The sequence below is a fragment of the Oenanthe melanoleuca genome, chromosome 2 (genome assembly GCF_029582105.1).
Source record: "Oenanthe melanoleuca isolate GR-GAL-2019-014 chromosome 2, OMel1.0, whole genome shotgun sequence".
NCBI classification, from domain to species: Eukaryota; Metazoa; Chordata; class Aves; order Passeriformes; family Muscicapidae; genus Oenanthe; species Oenanthe melanoleuca.
Window position 1 is genome coordinate 9391576 of NC_079335.1, and position 15700 is coordinate 9407275.

General features: G+C 35.7%; 1 protein-coding gene across 3 annotated transcripts in view; it reads left to right on the forward strand.

Annotated features, from left to right (window-relative positions):
• ASAP1 (ArfGAP with SH3 domain, ankyrin repeat and PH domain 1) overlaps nt 1–15700 on the forward strand; it is a 144163-nt gene that overhangs the window by 70307 nt on the left and 58156 nt on the right. For all 3 annotated transcript variants that reach the window (XM_056483782.1, XM_056483783.1, XM_056483784.1), the window contains 3 exons: nt 3317–3389; nt 11831–11976; nt 15432–15506. In XM_056483782.1, coding sequence (XP_056339757.1) covers nt 3317–3389; nt 11831–11976; nt 15432–15506 — 294 coding nt within the window. The remainder of the gene's footprint in view (nt 1–3316; nt 3390–11830; nt 11977–15431; nt 15507–15700) is intronic.

Sequence of the window (15700 nt, forward strand, 5' to 3'; positions counted from 1 at the left end):
TAAGAAAATGTTCTTCTGTAGAATTTAAAAAAGGCCTCCTGCAAGGTGGTATCATGGAAATTAAGAAAGAAGCATTAAAGGAGAGCAGGAAGGAGTGGGTGGTGGTAAGGAAGAGTTTGGCAGGTAGGAAGGAGTGCCTCTGAATACCTAGAGGTTGTCACAGAAACCCCTTGGCTCTCTAAGACAGCAATTTTCAAGAATATGAATGTATACCACTTTAAATGGAAGATCAGATTTTTGTGTTTTCTGCTATGATAGGCACTCAAAGTATTTAATATTCTAAATACTCGAAATGAAAATTAATGAATACTGCAAAAGCTTGTTTTCACCTGACTAGGGAAAGCAAGGCTGTTTCTGTCTAACATGCTGAGAAGGTAATATTACTCTGGAATAATAATTGAATTGAGCATTGAATGTAACTTAATTCCTTTGCAGCAGAGTGCAGCTAAAAATTGTCAGCAGAAGACCTCTAAGAGGAATGTTATATATTTGGAAACAAACTATCTCCAGTTATATAAAATAAACAAAACACAAACAAACAACCAAAAAACATCAACACCCAAAAGCAGCTAAGCAACCCTAGATAACAGGTTTTGTGTACCTGGTATGTAAGTATTTTATTTATAGTTTTGGACTATGAAGAAGTAGTTCACATAAAAATTGTATTTGCAACTATAAAAATGCAAAATTGGCCTGTGATGTCATTCTGACTTAGATCACTGGCTCCTTCAGGCTGTGGATGTCATCTTTGTATATTGCTTTGCTCAGTGAGTCCTCTTTTAAAATAATGAATGTTTCCTTTCCTCCTGCTCTCACATTAGTGATTGCATCTAATTCAATAGCAAATCCAATTTAGAAATTTTTTCTAGTCTGCTTGTCATAGTCTTTTAGATTGATAACTTCAGTAAAAAGTTTCCTGGAGTTTTTGTATTTGTTTCTTTCTCCCGACTGCCGAATTTGCTTCAATACTAGACCTTAGCACAAAGTTTTATCTCTCAATCTCATCAATATTAACCATTTTCTTTCTTACAAAACATTGGATTCAAATTCTTATCCTGTGTTCAAATTCTCAGTAGACAAGTGAGTCATTATTTTTTTCTGGTCATTGAAGATGGAGAGAGCTTCAGTAGAAATGTATGATAGCAACTGCCTGACATAGCAGGCAGGCAGGAGCAAAAGCTTTTGACAGCATTTGCAGAGGAATCAAAGAGAAGCACTTGCTGTGCAGTGTCTTGGAAAGGAACACAGAGTTCCCAATATTTTATTGCATTTAAAAATGGTAACTTTTCCTGGCAAGATGTAAGTCAAGTCAAACCCGCTATTTTAGTGGGGAGCAAAAGAAATAATGATGTTTGCAGTTCTTAATGTTTTAATCCATTGTTCTGCTGTAAATGGGAAAAAAAAAAAACAAAAACAAAGCAGAGATAAATAGCCTCAGAAGGCATTTTTGTAGCTTTTGTGGTTCCAAATGTTCTAGTTTTAGCTGCCACAGGAGTGGTTGTATGATTTGAGAAAATGGTTGTTTCCAGTCAAGGAACAGAAACATTCCATTTTATTTTGTTACAGATGATCATGTATTGTTCAGCTATAACATTTTGCAAGGTTAAAATTGGGCCACTCAAAACAGAACCATTATGTATTAATGGGTTTCTCTCTGTATGGATGCCTACTGTAAGTGTTCACACACAGGAACACTCATTGTTTGGAATTTACTGATGAGCAGTGCCCTCATGTTTAACCATCTCCAGTGGTTGACCTAGAGCTTCTGATGTGGTTTTCTGGAGCTACTTAATGCTCAGTGGAATATTCTTCTATTATAGATTCATAGAATAGCTTGGGTTGGAAGGAAAACTGAATATCATCTAGTTCCTACACTCCTACCATGGGCAAGGACACCTTCCAGTAGACCAGGCTGCTCAAAGCCTCTTCCAGCCTGGCCTTGAACACTTCTAGGGATGGAGCATCCACAGCTTCTCTGGGTAGCCTGTGCCAGTGCCTCACCCCTCTCACAGTGGAATCTCTACCTAATATCTAATTTCAACCTGCTCTCACTTTCAAGCCAGTCTCCCTTCTCTTGTCACTCCATGCCCTTGTAAAAACTCCCTCCAGCTGTCTTGGACACCTCATTTCTCAGGTGTTGGAAGCTGCTGTGAGGTTTTCTAAGGCTTCCACTGTCAAATCATCTCAGTTTGGCAGTGAAAGCTCTGCTCGCAGGGTGTTTTCACTCAGTTTTCACTGCTGGTGATGTCCCTCTGTGAGGAAGTAGGAGTAGCTGACATTGTGCCTTGTTCTGCCAGTCTTCCAACCCCCAGGAGCTACAGAATTTAAACTTTTTGGGATAACAGGGCTGTGCAAGGGTCTCTGCAGCATGAATGGTGTGGTCATTGCCAGCTCCCATGCTCAGTTGCTCTGCTGTCCTGACAGTGATTATGAGTTCAAGTTCTCCAATGTCCAGTGATTTCAAAGTGAATATAAAATGGCAAACACTACCAGCTTTATTGAAACTTGGAATTATTGATCTAACATTACCTAGGTGATGGGAAATTGCCTGTGATCTAAATGGGGGAAAAAATAGCAGAGTATTTAAATGTTCCTGTGTATGATTTGTAATCTAATCCTCTATTCATCATTACTTAATAATATTTTATACTTTTTTATATTTTATACATTTTTTGCAATAGTTCAAGATGTAATCTTGAAAATGAATACTTGCATTTAATTATTATTATTGTTGTTATTGTTATTATTGTTGTTGCTATTATTATTGTTATTATTATTCTTTCAGTCACATTATGTTGCACAAAATCAGATATTAATCCTTTATTTTGATTTGCTGTGTTTCATCAGCTATACTTTGAGTTATGTTGTAGAATTTGGTGCAAGGGATTAGTGTTATAATCTGTGTCTGTAAACACTATTACTGTGAGAGAACCACAGATGTTAACAAGCAATTTAGTTGTAGTAGAAACTGTAGGGCTGGTGTAGAAGCATCTGCTATTTATTGTTTGCTTTTTTTCCCCAAAATATAATGCAGTTTGAATAAATGCTTTGTCCTTTGAAAAACTAAAATAGTGGTTTTCTTCTACCACTGTCAGTACTGCTCTACTGTGTTGTCAGAGCATTTCCAGTTCAATCCTTTAATTCATCTTGAAGGGGTTGAATGACCCCAGACCTTCCCACAGGCTGAATCAGTGTACCTGAGGCTTTTTCCAGCCTGTGAAAGTACTTATTTTTGGGTTTCTTTTTAGTTGTTAAAGTATATTCTCGCAATCAATGAAGTAAATATTTAAAGTTTGTTTACTTCTTGCTATTGTAGGCATTGGATCAAGACAGAACTGCACTACAGAAGGTGAAAAAATCTGTGAAAGCAATATATAGTTCGGGGCAAGGTAAGACATTGTTTTCAGTTTTGCACAAGAACCAAAGCATTTAATTTCAGGTTTCAGATGTCTTGCAGTTCATCCTGTTTAAACATGTAGCATAAGAAATGCTTATCTGTTTAGAAGTGTTTGGACATAAAATTTTCTTTCTTCACTTCTGATTATACATCAGATTAATGTGCTCTCCAGTTGTTTTGCCCTCATATTCCTTCTCAATGGCCTCTAGGAGAATCCCATGGGTAAATTTTTCTGCTGTCATAATATTTCAAGCATTTACCTTCAACTAGAACAATGACAAAAAAGTGTTCTCAACTGAAATTTTAGGAAGCACTTAAGTGAGACAAGATTTAGAACTTTTTAAATTTAAAAAGTAAATAAATAAAAATAAATATCTGCTTTTGTTTGGTCAACATGTGCTCTGCCTTCATAATGTGTTTCTCTTCTTACCTAAAATCAAATTATGTATTTCCTTTCTTACCTAAAATAGTTATACAATTGTTTTGCTTACTTGAAGACACTGCTGATGTTTTACTGGTACTGCAGTAGTTACTTTGATGGAAGGTTATTTGGTTAGAATATGAATTGATAATCAGTTTGAGTGCAGTAACAAATGGTGATCAAACACATCAGTATACAAATTTGGTTTTAAAAATGCTATAACACTAATACTTCTACCTCTGTTTCTCTTATGTTCTAAAAACTGTGCCAAAGGCAGATAGGGCAACAGAGCTGTGCACTTTCCAGTAATCTTCTGGGTGTAAATACAGGATTTTAGAAAATCCCAGTTCCAATTTCCCAACAATAATAATCAGTTTAGAAAATATTTTCCGTATACAGAGCTACTTTTGAATGCTCTTAGTTTCTGTGTTTATGGAAGTGTCTGGGATTTTTAAATATCTTGTAGATTCTTAACTCTTCTCGTTTGCCAATCACTGATGTTGGTTTAATTCTTTAATTAGCTATAATTTCAGTTGTTGATAAATGTTTTCCCAATACACCATAAAACCTGATATAAAGTGAGAATAGTGTTTAGTATTTGTGTCTTTAGCTTTATGCTTTGAGAAGTATTCAGATGCTCCAAAAAGCTTTTCTATTTGAGAATGCTTACTTAAACCCAGTTTCAAAAACTGAGTTCCAAAACTGATGGAGAGCGTAGAACACATTAAAGGTGTTCTGCCTGCTTTGAAACATATAAATAGCTATCATTTGAGTCTTGTGATAACTATAATATTGTTGTTAAGGCCTGTAAATAAGGCAGTACTAATTGATGAATTAGTTGCATTGAATAAAACCAATAGAATGTGGATTAGTGATTTTGATTGGGTGCTCTGCAGTTGAAAAGGAGTAGAGATGGGTAGCTGGTTTTTAATTTTATTTTTTTTACGTTTTTAGTTTTTTCTTTAAGCAGTCCTTGCTTCAAAGGTAGAAGTTAGTAGGAATTCTTTTGGCTCAAGAAAGCTTTATGCATAATCCTCTGGCTCCCTCTTCAGAATGCTGCTGTCATAGGCTCTGTTACAATGAAAAGCTGTGTGCAGGAGTCAGTTCATGCAGTAACTGATAAACTGGGATTAGTAAAATCAAGACCAAAAATGTGTTACACATTTGAAACTTTAAAAAAACTGAAAACTCAAACTCATTTTGCCTCCTTGTACAAGGAAAATTGCTGAACTAGCTATTTTCTTGTGCTTCAGTGATGAAAATGGTTTTTGCTGATATTTAAGTAAAACATACCAGAAACAGCTGCAAAATGAATTGGGGTGTATCAGTTCAAGAAAGTATTATGTGGCTATTTTTATATTTCAAAAGAAAGCCTCTAACTACATTTTGAGAACCCAAAATTGGAATTTTGTTTGTTGGCTAGAAGTTAAGACCATATTTAATTTACTAGAATAGGAGAAGTTTTTTTAGTACTCCTGTGCTTCATAATCTCGTTGGAGAACTCCAGCTGAACTGGTGAGAAAGTTATTCAGGGACAATAGAAATTCTTTTTTCAGTTCAGTAATCCAATTCCACTCTGCCAAAAGCCATAGCTAGGTTTTTTTGGGGTTGTACTGGTTTCAGGTTGTTGGGTTTTGGGTTTTTTTGTTTCTTTGTGGTTGATTTTTTGTTGTTGTTGCTGTTGGTTTTGTGGGGTGGGGTTTTTTTGGTTTGTTTTTTGTTTGTTTGGGTTTTTTCAGGGGGGCGGGGTTTTTTTGTTTCTTTTTTAGATTTTTGGGGGAATGTTTGTGTGTTTGCTTTTTGGGGTTTTATTTTGTTTGGGCTGAGTGTTTTTTGGTGTGTGGTTTTTTGGTTTGGTTTGGTTTTTGTTTGTTTGTTTGGTTTTTTTTGGTTTTTTTTTTGGTTGGTGGTTTGGTCTTTTGTTTTATTTTTTTTTATTCCCTGAGTAACATTTGAATAGTGACAGTGACATAATGCAGTATATCATACAGAATACTTCAGGAAGTCTGAGCCTTGTGGTGTGTTGGTTTGCTCCTCTCCAGCACTGAATTATGAACCACAAGGTTCTCTGGTCTGTTACAAAGAGCTTTAACATCACCCAAATACTTTCTGCTGTTCCTGTGCTTCCCTCACCCATTTGTCATATTTACACTTAGAGCTACTGCTGTGGAAATGAAAACATACCAATACAAAATTATAGAAAACCCTTGGAAATGTCCTTTCCCTATTTTCATTTCTGGAAGTGTTGTATGGGAAAGGACTCTTTATGAAATTCAGTGAGACATACAAAGAGGCACCACCTTCTCACCACTTGCTCCCTTTCTGTCTTGCTGTTTACTTCTGGCATGATCAATTGTATCTGTAACTGGGAACTCATAGCAAGTGTGTTTGAACTTAATACAGAATCTGTTCTGATTTCTTTTCTCATAAGATTTGGATTGAATTGTAACAGCGGTACAGATTGCACAATTATTTTTGCTGTAGATTTTTCAACAGCACTTTTTCCTTACTTCCCTGGGATGACTCCAAATATAATCAAAAGAGTTTACACAATGGAGAAATAAAAACATAACATTCCTACAAGACCAAAGGTGCTGAGATGGATCAGCAGTCCACATGGTGTCCCACAGTGTTCAACAGCAAATGCTTGAGGAATTAGAAAAATGGTTCAAAGATGGAGTGTATTTTAATTATTTTGTTTAGCATTTTTCTCAGCTCACACTGACATGAAGGCCAGGAATTATTGTGAGTCAGAAATGACATCGTGATGTTTGATACTTCTTAAGTATCTTCTTCAAGGCTTACAAGAGTAGAGCCAGAGGAGTTTTTCGTGGATGAATCCCAGCTTTGTTCTGTGGACCATTCTCTCTCTTGAAATAGGTTTGAGTTGTTTCCATTATTACTCACAGCATCTCTCTTCTGAACTCAGCAGTTCTAGGGGGTTTTGAGAGGTTTTTGGTTGTTTTTTACAGAAACCATCACATTTTATCATCCTCACTTTCTTTCTCCAAAATGGCAGCATAGACTTAGTTTTCTAAAACAGGAAAGAGAAGGAGTGAATTTTGGACAACAGGGACAGGAACTGCACACAATATTAAGGGTTTAAGCCCACCATGGCAATATTTTGATATTCCTCTATTGCACGCTCTGTTTCTTCATAATTTCTGATGTTCAGCTTTGTTTTGCTTGGTACTGAATGTCAAGGTGATAGAACTCCAGAACCTTTCCTTGTAATGTCTAGTAATGCAATAATTTCCTTGAAGTTTGGAGTGTTTTCCCTTCTGTGCTGCACTGCCTCTAATGCACACATCCATGCATTGGCCATTAAACTTGAGATTCCTCTAAACTGAGAAATGCCCTGGTGGGAGCCTCTTGCTGTAGACTGTACAAGTAGTGAGTGTATCTGGAGACTTCCTGTTCACTGATGACCTCCCTCTGGTTAAAACATTAACACTTTCTTCTTTCCTCCACTTTTTTATGTTTTTTGGCCTATCTTTCTTCCTTGTGAGGCTCATCCCTCTTAGTCTGCTTAGTTCCTTTCAGTGTTTTTGTGAGGGAGAAGACTTCTTGGAAAATCAATAATTTAATGTGGACTTCCTTTCCCTATATGCTTGCTGATCTACTGGAGGTGGGTGTTTTTTGATGTAAAATTTTCTTTTTATAAAACCCGTGTTTATTGTTCAGCATTTTGTATTCATCCACATGTCTGCCAAGTCTGTTCTGCACTGTAGTTCCTGCAAATAGCCTGGGGAATATATAAGCAATATTGCTGCTGGTGCATACTTGAATTCTCAGTTCTTTCTGGAGCTCACTAAAAATAGTTCTTATATTTGCTTTTCATTCTTCCTGTAGTTTTGAGACTGTATAAATAAGAGGCTAATAGGTTTGCCTATTTTATTCTTCTGTACATGGATCTAAGTAACTTGCTATTGCTCATGTTATCAGATATTAAGACCTCTACTGTTAGATTTGGTATAAATCCTCTGAAGCAGGGGAGAAAAAAAATTGCTCCATGAGAACTTCTTCAAGCATGTCAGTGATGAACAGAGGTGCAAAAAGAAGTAATTTCCTTTTCTGAGCTGGGTTATCTCTCAGTGCTCTTGGGCTGTGGTGATCTAGAGAACCTTGCAGACTCAGTGAGATGTTTCTTGCTCTTAAATATGGAAAGAGGCTTTTATTACTTTTCCCTTGAACAATCTCATTCCAGAAAGCGTTATTGTTATCAAGTTCAGACAATTGTATGGTGATCAAATAATTTTTTTCTATTATTTTTTCATTATATTTCTGCTTTGTGAAGAATGAAATGAGAAAGGTTTTGGTTTTTTTCTTAAATTTCAAGTAATTTCTGCTGTCCTTTTTAACCTTGCCAGCTTTCTTGCTTTTCTAAAGCCTTTCTGAGTCATCTTTCATTCATAAATGTGTCTTGGCTCTGACCTTGCTTATTTTTCCTCTGGCTCTCCATGGAACAAAGCTGTTTTAGAAGTGAAACTTAAAAATAGTTTAAAAATTGATGGAAATTCTGAAACATGATTTTTTACTTTTGTTAACTTAACCACATATGCAGAATTAATTCTCATTAATTTAGATATTCTTCAGGTTGCTTTGGGCATAATCAGTGACAAAAGAGTGTTTTTCTCCTGTAAATTATTTAATATTTTTGTGCTTGTGTTCTTCAGTGTTTGCACGGTAATATATCTGAACAAAACAGTTGTAGAGGAAGGAAATTTTAAGGCTTTTATTTTAGCAATGAGTTTTGTAGGTCCAGCATATAAAGGCTATCCTTTAACATCTCTTCACAGTATTTGTACTTCTGTACCCCTACTTACTATGCCCAAGTATAGAAGACTCTCACTAGGCTCAGAAGCTGAAATTCTGAAATAAACATAGTAGTTAATGAATACTGTGGGTTCCAGTGAAAGAGTAAATTCTGGCAGTCTCATTTAAGTATTTTGTGTTCATCTTGGGAAAGGTTTCCCACAAGGTCACTGCAGATGGCTGCCTGGGAATGCAGTGCAAGGTGGGATTCAGCCTGGGAGTCCTTCAGGCTGTGCCTTTACAGAGCTCAGAGCACGTGTGCTCCCTGCTTCTGGCAGTGCAGCAAAGGCTGCTGCAGAGCTGCTGTGCTGCCTTTCCTCCTCAGCTGCTTGGATCTGCATCCAGAGGCACTCCTGTTATTTCCTTTGACACTGCACATTTCCTCAGTGTACACGTTAGAGCTCAGATGGAAAGGATGTCACAATGTCACTGTGCACTGCAGCTGCGAGGGTTTTCTCAAACCAAAGGGACATTCTGTGCTGAACGTTGCCCAGAGTTGAAGGTGTGGAGGAGATGCACAGCTTTCAGCTCAGAAAATACCACAGCTGTATGCAGGCCAGGGTGCTGCTTTATAGCATGAAGCTATAATATATATTATATCTGCCAGGCTCCAGTGGTGGTCTCAGCACAGGCTCAGGTGCTGCTGGCCTTGCCAGATCCCTCTGGGAAGGGAATGATGGGTGAGGCCCCTTTGAAGGGAGCTGTGTTCATCAGTGGGTGCAGAGCCCTTCCTCACTTTTCCATGATTCTGGCACGCCTCAGTGAGCTGCTGAAGGAGCAGGATGTCTGCCTGGGGAAGCTGTTCTATTTTCATCACAGTGCTGAGCATTGCTTACAGTATTGAAAAGACATGATTTGGTTCTGGAAGACAAATCTTATTCCCTGTATGTGATCCTGTCTCACTCTCAGGGTTATTAAAGTCCTGTGTGAGGGCTTGTATCTAAGGAAGTCATTATTGTCGTGTCTATTACAGCTTTCTGTTGGCAAAGGAATTTCTATTAGGACATTAGGAAGTAATTTCTGAGTTTGCATGAGGCACCTACAGTGAGGTTAGAGGATGCTCTTTGCTCTAAGCATGTCAGGTTTCACATTCTGTATTTTAGTGTATGCTCCACTGCAGATCTAATTGTTCAGCTATGTGCATTTAAGGTTGGGTAGGGAATTACCTTACCTCTTCAACAGAAAATATTTAATCTCCTTTTCCAAGAATTGCATTGATAATACAGGAGTATTCCTTTTACTTCACCATCAAAACAAATCTAGATTTAGGTGATTTGTAATCTGGGATTCTTGAGAATTTCCTCTATATTGTTCTAGGACAATGATCTGCTTCCTGCTTCCTCTTCTGACCGGGAATTTCTTTTGCCCTTCCACAAATAAAAGCCTCTTCAGCTCTTTTTCACTCTCTTTATGAAATAATTTTTTAAAATGCTCTATGAAACAACACAGTGCTTAAAATCAAAATGCTGGGAAATACTGTGTGAAAAGTGCTTCACAAGCAAGGACAAGGATTCCATGTTCTAGCAGTGCTCTTTCTGACCTTCCATTATCCTTCCTTTTCCTTCAGCACAGCTGGGTGTGCTTGATCTTTGCTCACTCAGGACTGCATAAGCTAAGCACCTTCCTAGATAAAATCCTCTGTGTGTATGTGTGCAAAAGCTTTCACATCAAAACAAAATGCATATTTTATTGTTATGTAGCAGTTTCCTCGAGTTCAGTGCTAAGTTGTTTCATTAAAACTGTATGCTTTTGGAACAGTTTTCTTCAAAACATACAGCTTGAATTGCAGCTCTGTATTAACATGTGATTTGGCTTCTTGAAAACCTCAGTATTAATGTCTGATTGTTAGAATGTGACTGGTGTGATGTGTGAGCTTTGGGGCTTGGTATTGGTGAATAAGATTTGTACTTTTTTTTAACAGGTTTTGACAATTTTTTTTTGTTGGAGCTTTGGTATTTGAGCTATTTGAGTATCTGCAGTACCTCAGAAGAGTTAACTGTTTAACTCTTCATTAGCTGTTTGTTAATGTCCAAATAGATTTGTGCATTGTGAGACATTATTCATAAGACTTGTTTAAAACTTTTTTCCTTTTCTTCCATCTTTTGAGCCATAACTTGTAATTCAGATGCTCTCAGGCAATATCACAACTTGAAAAAAAAAACCAAACAAACAACTTGGGGATTTTGGGAGACAAAAAACCCCATGGTACCTACTGGCAACTGTTCTCTCTTTCCCTTCCTCCTTTTCATTGCACAGAACTTGTGCTGTAGCTCTGTGGTTTTGTGTTTGTAGTTTGCAGAAAAAAGCCCACACAGTAAGGCTAGGAGATCCATTAAATTGAAATATTGATTTAATTAATACCAGTAGTAAATTCTAAGAGAGATAAAGGTGCTAAAGTCTTTCCCAAAGGACTCTAGAGGTAAATTTTCTGTTTAAAGATACTAAAATTGAAGTAACAAAAATTATGCATATACATGCCAGAAAGGAAACCAAATAGAAACAGAAAAGACATTTCAGATACAACTGTTTCTAATTCATTCTTGAGTCAAGGATTTGTCTCATTTTCACTGGCTTTGACTGCATTGTTTTGGTTCTGACCTCTCTGTATGTGCAGTTTGTTATTAAATCCATTGGAACGAGTCTTTGGCTGCTTACTAATGCACATTCTGTTATCTGGGATAACTCAGTGTACAGAGCAGGCAAAAAGGGAACCTTTGAAAGATGTTTCTTCTTTTGAATTTACTGTCAGATTCAGACTTGGTCTCCTTGATTTTATATCTGATACTTTTAACTTTTTTGTTCTGCAGAAATGTCCAGCATTTCAAAAGAAAAGTTCATGTGTGCATAAAAGTGGGCAGTTCCTGTATCCTGTAGTGGGCAGCTATAAATTCCAATGTTATTTAAAAAACAAGCTTATGTTGTTTCACTGATGTATTATTGATCTTATTATTCTCTCAGTATCTACAGATTTTTTTTTCATTGCTGTATTACAACTTTAATTTGCTGATTTAAAAAGCATATATATGCCTATTGCTAAATAGTTCTTTTTAATCTTAAAATTATTTTGATTTTCAGTAAATGTGTTGACTTGTGTTTATTCTCAAAGTACTGTTTCTGAGTTTGCTGTTAAGTTGCAATAAGCCTAAAATTATAATTGACTGGTTTAAAAAAATCTGACTTTTGATTTTTCTTTGCAGATCACGTTCAAAATGAAGAAAACTATGCACAAGTTCTAGATAAATTTGGAAGTAATTTTTTAAGTCGGGATAATCCAGATCTTGGCACAGCTTTTGTAAAATTTTCCACACTTACTAAAGAATTATCAACACTCTTGAAGAACTTGGTGAGAAGTTTTAAACTTTCTTAGCTTTTAACTTGTTTCAAAATAAAGTCTTAATACAAGAACTGTGTGATCATGATGACTAAGGACAATTTTTAAGATGCTTTCAGTTTTTTTCAAAAACAAAACCAGTGTTTCTGCAGAGAGGATTTCTAGAGGGTGTTATTACACACTCTGTGTTTGATTGTTAATTGGCAGTTAAGGAGGTAAATAAAATGTTAAGACATCCCTTGAGTCATCATTCACAAGTGATTGATGGTAATATATACCGCATGGACTTTAATTTTTAAATCATCCCTTAACCTGAAGTCTTTCTAGTTAAAAATACAATATTATTAGTTATGGCTGTTTTGTTTTACCAATAAAGGAGAAACATTCACTTTTTGGGAGGAAAATAACAATTTGAGCATGTTTAAATGGTGTTAACAGTCTGTTCTCCCTGTGGTATAAAAAGCATCCATTGCTCACGTATGAGGTTTTTGAAGGTGGTTTAAATTTTTGTCTCATTTAAAGTTTGCCTTAGGCCTTTTATTTCTGAAAGCTGCATAATAAAACTAGAGTAATAGCAAAGATCTTTGAACACTGAAAGTAATGAAGCCACATTTCTTGTGAAATCATTATTCATGGGCTTTGTAGCTGTTATATTCAGAAAGTCATAGCTTCAGTTTTACATTTTTCTTATAGTTGGGCTTATTTCCAAGCTTTTTGATGTGTGTAGTATGAATGATATTACAGACTTGTCTTCCTACAGTCCCCAACACAACCACAACTGCTGTGGGTCACACCAAAGGTCCCTGTAGCAAAGGTCCCTGGCTTTGACAGTTGCCCAAGACTGAGTCTTCTGCTTTTCTCTCTGGAGATTTCTGTCACTCTGGGTTATTTTGACCTTCTTTAATATTAATTTAACACACAATTAAAAGTAATTATTATAAACCATGAATAAAAAAGTGCAGTTTAAGGACAGTTTGGGACTGGAAGGACTTTTCATTCCTTGCAGGAATTTTAAACTTATTTCAACTAGCAAACAAGATGTCAGTGTTTATTTATTTATTTAAAATAGCGCTGATCAAGAGGAAAAAGCACTTTTAATTTGAGAAGCCACACTTATTCAAAACAACATTATTCTATTTCAGCTAAATTATGAAGCATTATCTACCCAAATTCTTGTTGACAGGATTCAAAATGGAGTGTCCACTAATTTACTTCATTCAGGACTCTCAAATAGATGACAAATTTATTTTACAATTGCCTCAGCATTTTAAAACCATTTCTTTTTCTCCTTTTTTTTCTCCCTGAGGTAGAAAATTCTACTTTGTTTTTTTTAAGCATCATTCTGTTTAATAAGATTACACCAAAAGAAAACAAAATGTTTATATCAAAATAGAAGTTGAAGCCCATTGAAAGAGCAGTTGGGAGGAGGGCTCTGTTATGTCACTGATAAAGCCCCAAAGTAGGTCCTGAGCCTTATGTTGATAAAATTAATTTGAAAAATGGCAGGAGTTATTAAGATGAATGGCAGAGTAATAGGTTTGGGTTTTGGTTCGGTTTTTTTTGTTTGTTTTTTTTTGCTTTTGTTTTTTACCTAGAACAGATTGTTGATGCCTTATTTAATAAAGGTACAATAAAAGATAAATCAAAGATATAAAGATGATTGAGGACTATAGCTACACAGTAGACAATGAAAAAAATGCTTGACAAATTTGAATCCTTTTTGTTACATCTTTGACCTTAATTATGATTCATTAAAATTTTCATATGAATTGTGATTTTATGGATATATCATGAGAAGGAGGGTACAAAATTACTTACCTTCTTCATCAGTTATGGAGTGACTACTTTTAGAGTGATATTCACTTACTATTCACTTTACTATGAAGTAAAACCAGCAACTTTTATTACATACACAACTTTTGGAAAGTACAATTTTGAAATAATTGCTCAGCAAACAAGGGCAAGAATAAAAACATGTCCATTAATAATTTTAACAAAGCTAAATAAGTTGCTGTGCAGTTTTTGCCATTAGCTGTTGATGTTATCATTAAATATAATGTCTGAAACTTAAAATCTGTGAATATAATAGTTAAGTTGTTGAATCATTGTTATTAATATTGTCTTACAAGAAGAACACAAAATGACCCTTCAGGAAGATTTTATAAAGGTAAAACATTGGGATTAGCCATTGCCAGCCCTGGTCTATGTTTTCAGCAAACTCTGAGTGTCCCACCAGAATCAGTTTCTCTGTTTTTTTTACTTCTACCTCCTTGGTCATTTCAGGTTTCATTCTTTATGCAGGAATTCATTATAATAGTGCATTTAAAAGGTGTATAAAGACCTATGTATATGAAAATGAGTGTGTCATTATCTTTACATTGATCTAGATGAAGTTTAGGCAGAATATTTGTAGCACTTGCAGATTATTTCTTTTGAAAATTTGCATGGTTCTTGCCTTTTTCTAAGTATTTAAAGCCTGTTTGTCTCTTTCCTGTAAATGTCCTCAGATAATCTTTGCAGGCAAATTATCTTTTGTTCACAACCCTCACTAGATTCTCATATGTGTTTCCATGTGTTAAGGGTTTTTTTCCCTTTATTTTGTTGTGTACATGAGACTGTTTTGCTTTATCAGATTGTTTCCAGTTCATTTGGGCTACTGTTTTATCAAGTCTTCAATGATGTAATAAATTATTCCAAATCCTTATGTATTGGAGTAATATAGTTCTATTTAGCTTTGGGTTTTTTTGTTCTTTTTTTCTATAGATGACATACTTGCTGGCTACTGTTCAGTCATTTCAACCCAAGAATTAATGGTTTGAGTTGGTTATCCTTAATGGATACACCTGGAAAAATGAAAAACAGGCTACAGTGTATATGAGGAGTTTGTGTAGAACACTAGATCTGGAGAACCTGTTTGAGTGATTGTTTGGATATTCTTGTTGATAATCAATTAGGCATGAACTTAGTGGGGTGAAATTTAAACTCATGAGAGTTTAAGGAGATGTCAGATCTACACAATGGACAAGGAAAGGAACAGTGTTCCCAAAAAGAGGGCAATATTCAAAGAGTTGGTGCCCCTGCCCATTCCTTCTGTTCATGGTTGAATTAATACATGCTTTGTGAGTTCCTTGTGGCACAGCAGGTCCCTCTAAATCAGGAGGCTATAACCAAATTTGTACCCAAATGTTTGCTTCAAAAGATGAATATTGCCTTGAAGGGCCATCAGAACTTTGCTTATCTGCTATTTGTAAAATTCTGGGTTTATGTCACCTTGCTCAAGTAAACATTAATTATAATATTTCTGTGTCTCATGCAAATGTTTATTAATTCTTCCCAGACTTGAGTTTATTATGGATTTAGAAATTTGAGGTGATTGCAGCTTGATTAGTGAAGTTCAAAGGCTTATTGGCAATAGTTTGGTAAGATCATAATAAATGCTTTTGAATGATAATGTTTTTGTTTTTTAGCTCCAGGGTTTAAGCCACAATGTTATTTTCACTTTGGATTCTCTCTTGAAAGGAGACTTAAAAGGTGTTAAAGGGGTAAGTGTTGCAAACTAAATTTTTGTTTCATGTTCATCTCTCTAGAGAGTGTTTTCCTTTCAGTCATGAGTGTTTCTTATGTTGGCATTTATTAATATTCTGTGTTTAGTATGAAGAATAAATTTGCCATGACTGTAGTGAAATCTTGAAAATTTCATTGTAAATTGCTGTGTTAGTGTGCACAGGAAAGCAAT